This window comes from Bombina bombina, chromosome 1 (genome assembly GCF_027579735.1).
Source record: "Bombina bombina isolate aBomBom1 chromosome 1, aBomBom1.pri, whole genome shotgun sequence".
Taxonomy (NCBI): Eukaryota; Metazoa; Chordata; class Amphibia; order Anura; family Bombinatoridae; genus Bombina; species Bombina bombina.
The window spans coordinates 42,177,672-42,197,369 of record NC_069499.1 but is presented as its reverse complement, the minus strand read 5'-3'; the positions used below and the strand labels follow the sequence as shown (position 1 = coordinate 42,197,369).

Genomic DNA, 19,698 nt, shown 5'->3' with positions numbered 1-19,698 from the left:
TAACTGTCTGACCAGGTGTCTCCTGCAGGCAGCACTAGTAATGTCAGGTAACTTTCTGACCAGGTGTCTCCTGCAGGCAGCACTAGTAATATCTGGTAACTGTCTGACCAGGTGTCTCCTGCAGGCAGCACTAGTAATGTCAGGTAACTTTCTGACCAGGTGTCTCCTGCAGGCAGCACTAGTAATATCTGGTAACTGTCTGACCAGGTGTCTCCTGCAGGCAGCACTAGTAATGTCAGGTAACTTTCTGACCAGTTGTCTCCTGCAGGCAGCACTAGTAATGTCTGGTAACTGTCTGACCAGGTGTCTCCTGCAGGCAGCACTAGTAATGTCAGGTAACTGTCTGACCAGGTGTCTCCTGCATGCAGCACTAGTAATATCTGGTAACTGTCTGACCAGGTGTCTCCTGCATGCAGCACTAGTAATGTCTGGTAACTGTCTGACCAGTTGTCTCCTGCAGGTAGCACTAGTAATGTCTGGTAACTGTCTGACCAGGTGTCTCATGCAGGCAGCACTAGTAATGTCTGGTAACTGTCTGACCAGGTGTCTCCTGCAGGCAGCACTAGTAATGTCTGGTAACTGTCTGACCAGGTGTCTCATGCAGGTAGCACTAGTAATGTCTGGTAACTGTCTGACCAGGTGTCTCATGCAGGCAGCACTAGTAATGTCAGGTAACTGTCTGACCAGGTGTCTCCTGCATGCAGCACTAGTAATATCTGGTAACTGTCTGACCAGGTGTCTCCTGCAGGCAGCACTAGTAATGTCTGGTAACTGTCTGACCAGGTGTCTCATGCAGGTAGCACTAGTAATGTCTGGTAACTGTCTGACCAGGTGTCTCATGCAGGCAGCACTAGTAATGTCTGGTAACTGTCTGACCAGGTGTCTACAGCCGAGAAAACCTTGATAAGTCTTATGAAAAAAATATTCTGAACATGCACCTCTCTGGCAGCCCTAAGCTGTATTTGTATTTTACGAAGGCATTAGCGACTCCTGCCTATTGCCTAAGAGGTCCTCCGTGTGACTTGAGAGTGCTAGAACCTGTAGGGTTAGGACAGAAACCAGTTTTCGCGGTGTTTCAGCAGCAGGCATTTCTGCGGTTGCCTATGGGTCCTTATTCCACGGCGTCCTGATTAAGGGAGTATTACGAGCAGGCATCTGGGAAGACAGCTGTTTGTTTGTGTGAGGTCCTTCCTCGGCTGGCCCTGCTGTAATCAGACGGTGTCCCAGAGCTCAGGCTGCAGACATGCCGCTATATGAAGGGCTGGGGAGCGGCGGGGAGAAAACTGCTGTGGTCATTGATCTGGGGGAGGCGTTTACTAAGTGAGTGAGGCTGATGTTATAGTGATACACCCCTGCCCTATAATGTCACTGTATACACATATACTGTCACTGATATATAATGTCACTGTATACACATATACTGTCACTGATATATAATGTCACTGTATACACATATACTGTCACTGATATATAATGTCACTGTATACACATATACTGTCACCGATATCACACTGTCACTGTATACACATATACTGTCACTGATATATAATGTCACTGTATACACATATACTGTCACCGATATATAATGTCACTGTATACACATATACTGTCACCGATATATAATGTCACTGTATACACATATACTGTCCCCGATATATAATGTCACTGTATACACATATACTGTCACCGATATCATAATGTCACTGTATACACATATACTGTCACTGATATATAATGTCACTGTATACACATATACTGTCACTGATATATAATGTCACTGTATACACATATACTGTCACTGATATATAATGTCACTGTATACACATATACTGTCACCGATATCATAATGTCACTGTATACACATATACTGTCCCCGATATATAATGTCACTGTATACACATATACTGTCCCCGATATATAATGTCACTGTATACACATATACCGTCACCGATATATAATGTCACTGTATACACATATACTGTCACTGATATATAATGTCACTGTATACACATATACTGTCACTGATATATAATGTCACTGTATACACATATACTGTCACTGATATATAATGTCACTGTATACACATATACTGTCACTGATATATAATGTCACTGTATACACATATACTGTCACTGATATATAATGTCACTGTATACACATATACTGTCACTGATATATAATGTCACTTTATACACATATACTGTCACAGATATCATGTCACTGTATACACATATACTGTCACTGATATATAATGTCACTGTATACACATATACTGTCACTGATATATAATGTCACTGTATACACATATACTGTCACTGATATATAATGTCACTGTATACACATATACTGTCACCGATATATACTGTCACTGATATATAATGTCACTGTATACACATATACTGTCACTGATATATAATGTCACTGTATACACATATACTGTCACTGATATATAATGTCACTGTATACACATATACTGTCACCGATATATACTGTCACCGATATATAATGCCACTGTATACACATATACTGTCACCGATATATAATGTCACTGTATACACATATACTGTCATCGATATATAATGTCACTGATATCATAATGTCACTGTATACACATATACTGTCACAGATATATAATGTCACTGTATACACATATACTGTCACAGATATATAATGTCACTGTATACACATATACTGTCACCGATATATAATGTCACTGTATACACATATGCTGTCACCGATATATAATGTCACTGATATATAATGTCACCGATATATAATGTCACTGTATACACATATACTGTCACTGATATATACTGTCACCGATATATAATGCCACTGTATACACATATACTGTCACCGATATATAATGTCACTGTATACACATATACTGTCATCGATATATAATGTCACTGTATACACATATACTGTTACCGATATATAATGTCACTGTATACACATATACTGTCACCGATATATAATGTCACTGTATACACATATACTGTCACCGATATATAATGTCACTGTATACACATATACTGTCACCGATATATAATGTCACTGTATACACATATACTGTCACTGATATATAATGTCACTATATACACATATACTGTCACCGATATATAATGTCACTGTATACACATATACTGTCCCCGATATATAATGTCACTGTATACACATATACTGTCACTGATATATAATGTCACTGTATACACATATACTGTCACCGATATACAATGTCACTGTATACACATATACTGTCCCCGATATATAATGTCACTGTATACACATATACTGTCACCGATATATAATGTCATTGTATACACATATACTGTCCCCGATATATAATGTCACTGTATACACATATACTGTCATCGCTATATAATGTCACTGTATACACATATACTGTCACCGATATATAATGTCACTGTATACACATATACTGTCACCGATATATAATGTCACTGTATACACATATACTGTCACCGATATATAATGTCACTGTATACACATATACTGTCCCCGATATATAATGTCACTGTATACACATATAGTGTCACCGATATATAATGTCACTGTATACACATATACTGTCACCGATATATAATGTCACTGTATACACATATACTGTCACCGATATATAATGTCACTGTATACACATATACTGTCACCGATATCACACTGTCACTGATATATAATGTCACTGTATACACATATTCTGTCACCGATATCACACTGTCACTGATATCTAATGTCACTATATACACATATATTGTCACCGATATCACACTGTCACTGATATATAATATCACTGTATACACATATACTGATATATAATGTCACTGTATACACACATACTGTCACCGATATCACACTGTCACTGATATATAATGTCACTTTATACACATATACTGTCACAGATATCATGTCACTGTATACACATATACTGTCACCGATATATAATGTCACTGTATACACATATACTGTCACCGATATATGTCACTGTATACACATATACTGTCCCCGATATATAATGTCACTGTATACACATATAGTGTCACCGATATATAATGTCACTGTATACACATATACTGTCACCGATATATAATGTCACTGTATACACATATACTGTCATCGATATATAATGTCACTGTATACACATATACTGTCCCCGATATATAATGTCACTGTATACACATATACTGTCACTGATATATAATGTCACTGTATACACATATACTGTCACCGATATACAATGTCACTGTATACACATATACTGTCCCCGATATATAATGTCACTGTATACACATATACTGTCACCGATATATAATGTCATTGTATACACATATACTGTCCCCGATATATAATGTCACTGTATACACATATACTGTCATCGCTATATAATGTCACTGTATACACATATACTGTCACCGATATATAATGTCACTGTATACACATATACTGTCACCGATATATAATGTCACTGTATACACATATACTGTCACCGATATATAATGTCACTGTATACACATATACTGTCCCCGATATATAATGTCACTGTATACACATATAGTGTCACCGATATATAATGTCACTGTATACACATATACTGTCACCGATATATAATGTCACTGTATACATATATCCTGTACTGATATATAATGTCACTGTATACACATATACTGTCACCGATATCACACTGTCACTGATATATAATGTCACTGTATACACATATTCTGTCACCGATATCACACTGTCACTGATATCTAATGTCACTATATACACATATATTGTCACCGATATCACACTGTCACTGATATATAATATCACTGTATACACATATACTGATATATAATGTCACTGTATACACACATACTTTCACCGATATCACACTGTCACTGATATATAATGTCACTTTATACACATATACTGTCACAGATATCATGTCACTGTATACACATATACTGTCACCGATATATAATGTCACTGTATACACATATACTGTCACCGATATATAATGTCACTGTATACACATATACTGTCCCCGATATATAATGTCACTGTATACACATATAGTGTCACCGATATATAATGTCACTGTATACACATATACTGTCACCGATATATAATGTCACTGTATACACATATACTGTCATCGATATATAATGTCACTGTATACACATATACTGTCACCGATATATAATGTCACTGTATACACATATACTGTCCCCGATATATAATGTCACTGTATACACATATACTGTCACCGATATATAATGTCACTGTATACACATATACTGTCACCGATATATAATGTCACTGTATACACATATACTGTCACCGATATATAATGTCACTGTATACACATATAGTGTCACCGATATATAATGTCACTGTATACACATATACTGTCACCGATATATAATGTCACTGTATACACATATACTGTCATCGATATATAATGTCACTGTATACATATATACTGTCACCGATATATAATGTCACTGTATACACATATACTGTCACCGATATATAATGTCACTGTATACACATATACTGTCACCGATATATAATGTCACTGTATACACATATACTGTCACCGATATCATAATGTCACTGTATACACATATACTGTCCCCGATATATGTCACTGTATACACATATAGTGTCACCGATATATAATGTCACTGTATACACATATACTGTCACTGATATATAATGTCACTGTATACACACATTCTGTCACCAATATATAATGTCACTGTATACACATATACTGTCACTGATATATAATGTCACTGTATACACACATTCTGTCACCGATATCACACTGTCACTGATATATAATGTCACTGTATACACATACAGTATAATGTCACTCTATACACATATACTGTCACTGATATATAATGTCACTGTATACACATATTCTGTCACAGATATCACACTGTCACTGATATATAATGTCACTGTATAAACATATACTGTCACAGATATCATGTCACTGTATACACATATACTGTCACCGATATCACACTGTCACTGATATATAATGTCACTGTATACACATATTCTGTCACCGATATCACACTGTCACTGATATATAATGTCACTGTATACACATATTCTGTCACCGATATCACACTGTCACTGATATCTAATGTCACTATATACACATATATTGTCACCGATATCACACTGTCACTGATATATAATGTCACTGTATACACATATACTGATATATAATGTCACTGTATACACACATACTGTCACCGATATCACACTGTCACTGATATATAATGTCACTTTATACACATATACTGTCACAGATATCATGTCACTGTATACACATATACTGTCACTGATATATGTCACTGTATACACATGTACTGTCACCGATATCACACTGTCACTAATATATAATGTCACTGTATACACATATTCTGTCACCGATATCACACTGTCACCGATATCTAATGTCACTATATACACATATATTGTCACCGATATCACACTGTCACTGATATATAATGTCACTGTATACACATATACTGATATATAATGTCAGTGTATACACACATACTGTCACCGATATCACACTGTCACTAATATATAATGTCACTGTATACACATATTCTGTCACTGATATCGCACTGTCACTGATATATAATGTCACTGTATACACATATTCTGTCACCGATATAACACTGTCACTGATATATAATGTCACTGTATACACATATTCTTTCACCGATATCACACTGTCACTGATATATAATGTCACTGTATACACATATACTCTCACCGATATCACACTGTCACTAATATATAATGTCAGTGTATACACATATTCTGTCACCGATATCACACTTTCACTGATATCACACTGTCACTGATATATAATGTCACTGTATACACATATACTGTCCCCGATATATATAATGTCACTGTATACACATATTCTGTCACCGATATCACACTGTCACTGATATGTCACTGTATACACATGTACTGTCACCAATATCACACTGTCACTAATATATAATGTCACTGTATACACATATTCTATCACCGATATCACACTGTCACTGATATATAATGTCACTGTATACACATATACTCTCACCGATATCACACTGTCACTAATATATAATGTCAGTGTATACACATATTCTGTCACCGATATCACACTTTCACGGATATCACACTGTCACTGATATATAATGTCACTGTATACACATATACTGTCACCAATATCACACTGTCACTAATATATAATGTCACTGTATACACATATACTGTCACCGATATCACACTGTCACTGATATGTCACTGTATACACATGTACTGTCACCAATATCACACTGTCACTAATATATAATGTCACTGTATACACATATTCTATCACCGATATCACACTGTCACTGATATATAATGTCACTGTATACACATATACTCTCACCGATATCACACTGTCACTAATATATAATGTCAGTGTATACACATATTCTGTCACCGATATCACACTTTCACGGATATCACACTGTCACTGATATATAATGTCACTGTATACACATATACTGTCACCAATATCACACTGTCACTAATATATAATGTCACTGTATACACATATACTGTCACCGATATCACACTGTCACTGATATGTCACTGTATACACATGTACTGTCACCAATATCACACTGTCACTAATATATAATGTCACTGTATACACATATTCTATCACCGATATCACACTGTCACTGATATATAATGTCACTGTATACACATATACTCTCACCGATATCACACTGTCACTAATATATAATGTCAGTGTATACACATATTCTGTCACCGATATCACACTTTCACTGATATCACACTGTCACTGATATATAATGTCACTGTATACACATATACTGTCACCAATATCACACTGTCACTAATATATAATGTCACTGTATACACATATTCTGTCACCGATATCACACTGTCACTGATATGTCACTGTATACACATATACTGTCACTGAATACACACACACACTGTCACCGATATCACACTGTCACAGTTATCACACACACTGTACTGAATAAAGACACACTGTCAGAGCTATCACACTGTCACCGATATTACAATGTCGTAAACACACACACACACACACACGTCACTGAATAGACAAACAAGGTCACAGATATCACACTTTTACTGAATACACACACACTGATATCACACTGTCACTGATATCACTGTTGCTGAATACACACGTACACTGTCACCTATATCACATTGTAACATAATACACACACACACACTGATATCATACTAACACAGAAGACACACACACTATCACAGAATACACACACACTATCACAGAAGACACACACACTATCACACTATCACAGAAGACACACACACTATCACACTATCACAGAATAAACACACACTGATATCACACTATCACAGAATACACACGCACACTGTCACAGAATACACACGCACACTGATATCACACTGTCACAGAATACACACGCACACTGATATCACACTGTCACAGAATACACACACGCACACTGATATCACACTGTCACAGAATACACAGACGCACACTGATATCACACTGTCACAGAATACACAGACGCACACTGATATCACACTGTCACAGAATACACACACGCACACTGATATCACACTGTCACAGAATACACACGCACACTGATATCACACTGTCACAGAATACACACACGCACACTGATATCACACTGTCACAGAATACACACACGCACACTGATATCACACTGTCACAGAATACACACGCACACTGATATCACACTGTCACAGAATACACGCACAATATCGCATTGCCATTGTAATATACTTACTGTAAGTGAATGCACACACGTTACATTAATAGTTACTGTGAATGGTATATGCTGATATATACACACACACACCTGTCACTGATACACACTTACAGACACATTTATAGTGACACTTGCTGTCTCATTCATAGCTACTGCCACAGATATACACGCACTGCCACTGATACATTATGATATATACACACACGGCTGTCCCTCACTGTCCCTAATATACACTCACTTTTACTGATATTCAAACACATACACAAATATTTACACCAACTGTCAAACTCATTGTTACTGTTAAAGATATACAGTAGCCTTCACTGATATTCAAACATATGCACAGATATTTACAGCATTTACTCAGATATTTACTCATTGTTACTGTTAAAAATATACATTAACTTTCCCTGATTACACTCTAATGCACACATATACAGGTAATTATTTACACTCACCGTCACACACACAGTTGATGTCATGGATACACACTAATTGTGACTAATGCACACACTCACTCAGAGAGACATTCTGGCACTCACTAAAACATATGATAACACTGACACACCTACTGCCTAATACGCTGCAGCTCACTAATGTGCACCCTCGCTTACTAATGCAGTCACATACACTAGCACTAATGCACACACTCAGTCACATACACTAGCACTAATGCACGCACTCAGTCACATACACTAGCAGTCACTGATATATAATGTCACTGTATACACATATACTGTCACCAATATCACACTGTCACTAATATATAATGTCACTGTATACACATATTCTGTCACCGATATCACACTGTCACTGATATGTCACTGTATACACATATACTGTCACTGAATACACACACACACTGTCACCGATATCACACTGTCACAGTTATCACACACACTGTACTGAATAAAGACACACTGTCAGAGCTATCACACTGTCACCGATATTACAATGTCGTAAACACACACACACACACACACGTCACTGAATAGACAAACAAGGTCACAGATATCACACTTTTACTGAATACACACACACTGATATCACACTGTCACTGATATCACTGTTGCTGAATACACACGTACACTGTCACCTATATCACATTGTAACATAATACACACACACACACTGATATCATACTAACACAGAAGACACACACACTATCACAGAATACACACACACTATCACAGAAGACACACACACTATCACACTATCACAGAAGACACACACACTATCACACTATCACAGAATAAACACACACTGATATCACACTATCACAGAATAAACACACACTGATATCACACTATCACAGAATAAACACACACTGATATCACACTATCACAGAATAAACACACACTGATATCACACTATCACAGAATAAACACACACTGATATCACACTATCACAGAATACACACGCACACTGTCACAGAATACACACGCACACTGATATCACACTGTCACAGAATACACACGCACACTGATATCACACTGTCACAGAATACACACACGCACACTGATATCACACTGTCACAGAATACACAGACGCACACTGATATCACACTGTCACAGAATACACAGACGCACACTGATATCACACTGTCACAGAATACACACACGCACACTGATATCACACTGTCACAGAATACACACGCACACTGATATCACACTGTCACAGAATACACACACGCACACTGATATCACACTGTCACAGAATACACACACGCACACTGATATCACACTGTCACAGAATACACACGCACACTGATATCACACTGTCACAGAATACACGCACAATATCGCATTGCCATTGTAATATACTTACTGTAAGTGAATGCACACACGTTACATTAATAGTTACTGTGAATGGTATATGCTGATATATACACACACACACCTGTCACTGATACACACTTACAGACACATTTATAGTGACACTTGCTGTCTCATTCATAGCTACTGCCACAGATATACACGCACTGCCACTGATACATTATGATATATACACACACGGCTGTCCCTCACTGTCCCTAATATACACTCACTTTTACTGATATTCAAACACATACACAAATATTTACACCAACTGTCAAACTCATTGTTACTGTTAAAGATATACAGTAGCCTTCACTGATATTCAAACATATGCACAGATATTTACAGCATTTACTCAGATATTTACTCATTGTTACTGTTAAAAATATACATTAACTTTCCCTGATTACACTCTAATGCACACATATACAGGTAATTATTTACACTCACCGTCACACACACAGTTGATGTCATGGATACACACTAATTGTGACTAATGCACACACTCACTCAGAGAGACATTCTGGCACTCACTAAAACATATGATAACACTGACACACCTACTGCCTAATACGCTGCAGCTCACTAATGTGCACCCTCGCTTACTAATGCAGTCACATACACTAGCACTAATGCACACACTCAGTCACATACACTAGCACTAATGCACGCACTCAGTCACATACACTAGCAGTCACTGATATATAATGTCACTGTATACACATATACTGTCACCAATATCACACTGTCACTAATATATAATGTCACTGTATACACATATTCTGTCACCGATATCACACTGTCACTGATATGTCACTGTATACACATATACTGTCACTGAATACACACACACACTGTCACCGATATCACACTGTCACAGTTATCACACACACTGTACTGAATAAAGACACACTGTCAGAGCTATCACACTGTCACCGATATTACAATGTCGTAAACACACACACACACACACACGTCACTGAATAGACAAACAAGGTCACAGATATCACACTTTTACTGAATACACACACACTGATATCACACTGTCACTGATATCACTGTTGCTGAATACACACGTACACTGTCACCTATATCACATTGTAACATAATACACACACACACACTGATATCATACTAACACAGAAGACACACACACTATCACAGAATACACACACACTATCACAGAAGACACACACACTATCACACTATCACAGAAGACACACACACTATCACACTATCACAGAAGACACACACACTATCACACTATCACAGAATAAACACACACTGATATCACACTATCACAGAATAAACACACACTGATATCACACTATCACAGAATAAACACACACTGATATCACACTATCACAGAATAAACACACACTGATATCACACTATCACAGAATAAACACACACTGATATCACACTATCACAGAATACACACGCACACTGTCACAGAATACACACGCACACTGATATCACACTGTCACAGAATACACACGCACACTGATATCACACTGTCACAGAATACACACACGCACACTGATATCACACTGTCACAGAATACACAGACGCACACTGATATCACACTGTCACAGAATACACAGACGCACACTGATATCACACTGTCACAGAATACACACACGCACACTGATATCACACTGTCACAGAATACACACGCACACTGATATCACACTGTCACAGAATACACACACGCACACTGATATCACACTGTCACAGAATACACACGCACACTGATATCACACTGTCACAGAATACACGCACAATATCGCATTGCCATTGTAATATACTTACTGTAAGTGAATGCACACACGTTACATTAATAGTTACTGTGAATGGTATATGCTGATATATACACACACACACCTGTCACTGATACACACTTACAGACACATTTATAGTGACACTTGCTGTCTCATTCATAGCTACTGCCACAGATATACACGCACTGCCACTGATACATTATGATATATACACACACGGCTGTCCCTCACTGTCCCTAATATACACTCACTTTTACTGATATTCAAACACATACACAAATATTTACACCAACTGTCAAACTCATTGTTACTGTTAAAGATATACAGTAGCCTTCACTGATATTCAAACATATGCACAGATATTTACAGCATTTACTCAGATATTTACTCATTGTTACTGTTAAAAATATACATTAACTTTCCCTGATTACACTCTAATGCACACATATACAGGTAATTATTTACACTCACCGTCACACACACAGTTGATGTCATGGATACACACTAATTGTGACTAATGCACACACTCACTCAGAGAGACATTCTGGCACTCACTAAAACATATGATAACACTGACACACCTACTGCCTAATACGCTGCAGCTCACTAATGTGCACCCTCGCTTACTAATGCAGTCACATACACTAGCACTAATGCACACACTCAGTCACATACACTAGCACTAATGCACGCACTCAGTCACATACACTAGCACTAATGCACGCACTCAGTCACATATACTAGAACTAATGCACGCACTCAGTCACTCTGACCCTCAATGTTACATACACAGATAATCCCCATTGCACACTGATGCATACTTACTTACAAAGTTGACTGTGAACTCACCACCAGCATACACTCACTGGCATGCACTGCTGTACACTGATTGCACACTGACATACACTGTGCACTCACCACCAGCATGCACTGACACACACTCACTGGCATGCACTGCTGTACACTGATTGCACACTGACATTCACTGTGCACTCACCACCAGCATACACTGACATACACTCACTGGCATGCACTGCTGTACACTGATTGCACACTGACATACACTGTGCACTCACCACTAGCATACACTGATTGCTCACTCACTGGCATGCACTGCTGTAGACTGATTGCACACTGACATACACTGTGCACTCACCACCAGCATACACTGATTGCACACTCACTGGCATGCACTGCTGTACACTGATTGCACACTGCCATGCACTGTGCACTCACCACCAGCATACACTGACATGTACTCAGAGTTATGCACTGCCATACATGAACACCGACACTGGCATAACCTGATGTATGTATACTGATGCACCTACTCACTGGCACATATACCCGACCCACACAATCGCTTGCACACATGCTGACCCTCACTGATGCAGATATGCACACTCTGGCATACATTTACCATGCATAGATATAAAATACTACCAATGATCGGAAGAGATAGGAAATATTTAACTTCCCTTCAGGTCGCTGTAAGCACTGGTCCTGGTCTCCAATTACAGATCTCGGGTAATAGATGGCAGTGCTGGCCTTGGTAGTTAGGTGACTTCTGCACTCTTCTCCAAACGAACCTCTGGAAAGGAACACAAACGATAGTGCAATCATTTTTTACTCAACCTGCACAAAAGGAACTGCACTCACTAGGAAGCTGATGTAGATTCCAAACTTGTGTTATTGAAGACTCTCAAAAGAGATTTGTTCAAACAACTTGTAATCGAAACAATTAAAAAGCTCAATGTGTTTCAGTGGATCAATCACGTTTATCAAGAGCTGTTCAGATTTCAATAAAAGAGCTGTATTATATTGAAATCTGAACAGCTCTTGATAAACGTGATTGATCCACTGAAACACATTGAGCTTTTTATTGTTTTGATTACAAGTTGTTTGAAGAATTCTCTTTTGAGAGTCTTTAATAAAACAAGTTTGGAATCTACATCAGCTTCCTAGTGAGTGCAGTTCCTTTTGTGCAGGTTGGGTAAAAAATGATTGCACTATCGTTTGTGTTCCTTTCCAGAGGTTCGTTTGGAGAAGAATGCAATAGTCACCTAACTACCAAATCCAGCGCTGCCATCTTTAACCTGTTTGATACATTACCGTGCAGTCGCAGACTCACCCACTCACTGACACTCACTGGATAGAATTCACTAAAACTCCTCCAGTCTGTAGAGCCTCCCCCATATTCTCCATTTCCTTTGTTTTATATATGTATCTAATTCATTAAAGTTCACTCATCTCTCCATTCATTAGTGAATTAGTTGCATATAATATCAAAGGAACGCAGGAGAGAGGTCTTTTAGTTACTTTATCTCTCACAGGCTGAGGTATACAGATACAATAATTGATGATTATATACACACACACACTGAGGTATGCGGACAACAATGATATATACACACACCACACACACACTGGGGTATGCGGACACAACAATATATATATATATATGTATATATGTATGTCTGTCAATGTGAATTATTTTATACATATGCAGTGGTGCCTGTGTCAATGTGAGTTATCTTTTATACATATGCAGTGGTGCCGGTGTGAGTTATCTGTTATACATATGCAGTGGTGCCTGTGTCAGTGTGAGTTATCTGTTATACATATGCAGTGGTACCTGTGTGAGTTATCTGTTATACATATGCAGTGGTGCCTGTGTGAGTTATCTGTTATACATATGCAGTGGTGCCTGTGTGAGTTATCTGTTATACATATGCAGTGGTGCCTGTGTGAGTTATCTGTTATATATATGCAGTGGTGCCTGTGTGAATTATCTGTTATACATATGCAGTGGTGCCTGTGTGAGTTATCTGTTATACATATGCAGTAGTGCCTGTGTCAGTATGAGTTATCTGTTATACATATACAGTGGTGCCAATGGGAGTTATTTATTATACATATGCAGTGGTGCCTGTGCCAGTGGGGGTTATTTATTATACATATACAGTGGTGCCTGTGGCCGTGGGGGTAATTTATTATACATATACAGTGGTGCCCGTGGGGGTTATTTATTATACATATACAGTGGTGCCTGTGTGGGTTATTTATTATACATATACAGTGGTGCCTGTGGGGGTTATTTATTATACATATACAGTGGTGTCTGTTGCTGTGGGGGTTATTTATTATACATATACAGTGGTGCCTGTGGGGGTTATTTATTATACATATACAGTGGTGCCTGTGTGGGTTATTTATCTTACATATACAGTGGTGCCCGTGGGGGTTATTTATTATACATATACAGTGGTGCCTGTGCCAGTTGGGGTTATTTATTATACATATACAGTGGTGCCCGTGGGGGTTATTTATTATACATATACAGTGGTGCCCGTGGGGGGTATTTATTATACATATACAGTGGAGCCTGTGCCCGTGGGGGTTATTTATTATACATATACAGTGGTGCCCGTGGGGGTTATTTATTATACATATACAGTGGTGCTTGTGCCAGTTGGGGTTATTTATTATACATATACAGTGGTGCCTGTGCCAGTTGGGGTTATTTATTATACATATACAGTGGTGCCTGTTCCAGTGGGGGTTATTTATTATACATATACAGTGGTGCCTGTGTGGGTTATTTATTATACATATACAGTGGTGCCTGTGCCAGTTGGGGTTATTTATTATACATATACAGTGGTGCCCGTGGGGGTTATTTATTATACAAATACAGTGGTGCCCGTGGGGGTTATTTATTATACAAATACAGTGGTGCCCGTGGGGGTTATTTATTATACATATACAGTGGTGCCCGTGGGGGTTATTTATTATACATATACAGTGGTGCCTGTGCCAATTGGGGTTATTTATTATACATATACAGTGGTGCCTGTGAGTTATTTATCATACATATGCTGTTCACGTTATCTCATTAATAAATTAGTGAGTGTGGTTTTATAATAACATTGGTCTAGCAGGTATGAGGTTTTTTTTTCCAGCTCATTCTATAGAAATGTAATTACTTACATATTTTCCAGGTGTGGGTTTGCTGGAGAAACAGGACCACGATGTATTATTCGAAGCGAAATAAAAAAACCTGGCATTCCAAAGGTAAATTAAATTGACCACAATATTGTAATGATTTACACACTGAAGCTATTTTATCGTTGTTGAAAATTGGACATCAGAGCGCTATTTCAGGTTTATTAGTATATATCAACAATGAAGGTTTACATTGGAAAATATCTGCATATAAGATGTTTGAAAAGTTTTGTAAACAGTCATTGTTTAGCAAAGTGTAAAGGCTTTTGTGTTTTAAAGTGAATGTCAATTTTTATGCTAAAGTGCCCGGTTTTTAAAAATTCAATTAAAAACAGGGGCACTTTAATTCATCAAAATTTACATTTCAGTCCTGTGGTGAAAAAAACCCTGTACCTTTTAATCTTGACAGCAGCTCCAGCTTCCTCCGGTTGTTGCAAGCCATTTCTGATGTCAGAAATGATGGATAGGTCATCCTCCAATCACGGCTTCCCCCCCGGGGGAATCAGTGTCTGGTTCAACACCGTGATTGGAGGAAGCCGGATTCCTCGTTTTAGACCCAGGAAAAGGCTTTGTGACGGGTGGAGGAAGCTGGAGCTGCAGTGAAGATTAAAAGGTAAGTTTTTTTTTGTTTTTGTTTTTTTTTCCTCAATAGGAGTGAAATGTAAATTTTTATTAAAGTGCCCCTGTTTTTAATAGAATTTTTTTCACTTTAAAGTGAAGGTAAACTTTGGTGAATGAAAGTCCGTTTTTAAAAAAATACTATTAAAAACAAGGGCGCTTTCATTCATCAAAGTTTACAAATCAGCCGTTTTGATTAAAAACTTACCTTTGTTTCTTTTCACAGCCAGAGCAGCTTCCCCCTCCTGGAAATCCTCTCTTCACACGTCGGCAATGACTAATCCGGCTTCCTCCAATCACGGCTTCCCCCCAGGGTGGTTATTGCCTGAGGCCATGCTGTGATTGGAGGAAGCTGGATTAGTCATTGCTGACGTGTGAAGAGAGGATTTCCAGGAGGGGGAAGCTGCTCTGGCTGTGAAAAAACAAAGGTACGTTTTTAATCAAAATGGTTGATTTGTAAACTTTGATGAATGAAAGTGCCTCTGTTTTTAATAGTATTTTTAAAAAACGGACTTTAATTTATCAAAGTTTACCTTCACTTTAATCTGGGATACACCCCTTAAAGTTCTGTGCAAGTTTACCTGCTCTCTGTGCTGTGTCCAATCAGAGGCCAGATGTAAATGATCTTGTGCATAGCAGTAACTATGTATCATGTAGCATGCTCCAAATTATTGTAGTATAGTCTGTATATGGATGGAATTGTACAATTTGCAGGGTCAAATCACAAGAAAGCAGGTGAAATAATGTGCAGTTTTTTTATTTAAACTTTGCTTAAAGGGACATGAAAGCCAAAATTAAACTCAAGTGATTTAGATAGAATGGATGTACAATTTAAATGTACTTTGTTCTCTTAGTGTTCATTGTTGAAGAGCATACTTTGATAGGCTCAGGAGTGTATGCGGGTCTTGTGTGCTATATCCGTGTTTGCAACAAATACACTGCTGCTATATAGTGCTTAAGACAAGTGCACACTCCTGAGGATACCTACGAACAAATGATATCAGGAGAACAAAGTACATTTCATTGTTGAGTTTCATACCCTTTAAATAAACATTTTATAGCGGAAATGTCATTTTCAGTTTAGCCTCAATTTTTAAACTTTTTTTATTTCTCATTTTGCAGCCAATAAAAGTTGTCCAGTATCATATAAACACAGAGGAACTCTCTTCATATCTGAAAGAATTTATCCACATGTTGTATTTCAGGTAAGATTCCAGTATATAATACAAATATAGTCCTTTTGTAGGTCTGAGTCTGGCAGTAATGTGCCGTTTGGTTTAGAGCCTTTTAACAATAATAGGAAGGGACTGGATTGCACAAGTTGTACAGTGTTTTCATCTATGATATCACTCCAAATGTTTCAGTAGTTGCTTAAAGAGACAGTAAGCACCTTCGGGTTTTAATAAACTGAATGTTTAGCTATGCAGAGTAAAGCAAATTTGCAATTTATTTGGTCCCTTTTTCATGGAATTAAGCTCTTGACAGCTGTGAATTTTGTACACTGCTGACTTTTTCAAGGCTACCAATGTACTTTATACTAACAAAATGGCTGTGGCTAGTCTTGTCATCTGCAAACTCAAGTAAAGATGGACTCTGTGAAATAATGCAATAATGTGGTGACTAGAGCTTGACCATTAAAAAAACAACTGAAGCAAACAATTCTTAAAGGGACAGTTTACACCAGAATTTGTATTGTTTAAAAAGATAGATAATCCCTTTATTACCCATTCCCCAGTTTTGCATAACCAACACAGTTATATTAATACACTTTTTACCTCTGTGATTACCTTGTATCTAAGCCTCTGCAGACTGCCCCTTATCTCAGTGCTTTTGACAGACTTGCAGTTTAGCCAATCAGTGCAAACTCCTAAGTAACACGGGAGTTAGCACGTTATCTATATGACACACATGAACTAATACTGTATAACTGTGAAAAACTTTCAAAATGCTCTGAGCTAAGGGACGGTTTTCAACGGTTTAGAAATCAGTTTAAACCTACCTAGGTTTAGCTTTTCAAAAATACCACCAAGGGAACAAAGCAAATTTGATGATAAAAGTCAATTGGAAAGTTGTTTAAAATTGCATGCCCTATCTGTATCATGACACTTTAATTTTGACTAGACTGTCCCTTTAATTTGTTTAGACGTTATTTGGCTGACGTTATTCTATAGCAAGATAACAGAAATGTCTTGTAAATAAAAGGTGTTTTCTGTCCCTTTAAATAGCTGGGGTAAGACAATTCCACAACAGTGCATGTGCCATAACCACATCTATCATTCACAAACTAACTGGCACAGGGTGTTGTTTAGATGCTGTGTAGATTATCTGTGACTTGACTTATGTGACATTAGACAGAGCATTAAAGGGACATGAAACCCAAACATTTTCTTTCATGATCTGGGTAGAACATACAATTTTAAACAACTTTCTAATTTACTTCTATTATCAGATTAGTTTCATTCTCTTGGTATCATTTGTTGAAGGAGCAGCAATGCACTACTGGTTTCTAACTGAACACATGGGTGAGCCAATGACAATCGGTAAATATATGCAGCCACCAATCAGCAGCTAGAACCTAGGTTCTTTGCTGCTCCTGAGCTTACCTAGATACACCTT

The 19,698-nt window shown here is 37.7% G+C and overlaps 1 protein-coding gene across 1 annotated transcript in view; it reads left to right on the top strand.

Moving 5' to 3' along the window:
- Positions 1-1,131: 1,131 nt before the first annotated feature.
- The window catches only part of ACTR10 (actin related protein 10), a 78,916-nt gene continuing 60,349 nt past the window's right edge, over positions 1,132-19,698 (top strand). The window contains 3 exon segments of the mRNA XM_053697320.1: positions 1,132-1,320; positions 16,461-16,533; positions 18,205-18,287. Of these exon segments, the coding sequence (XP_053553295.1) occupies positions 1,244-1,320; positions 16,461-16,533; positions 18,205-18,287 (233 nt within the window). The 5' untranslated portion in view covers positions 1,132-1,243.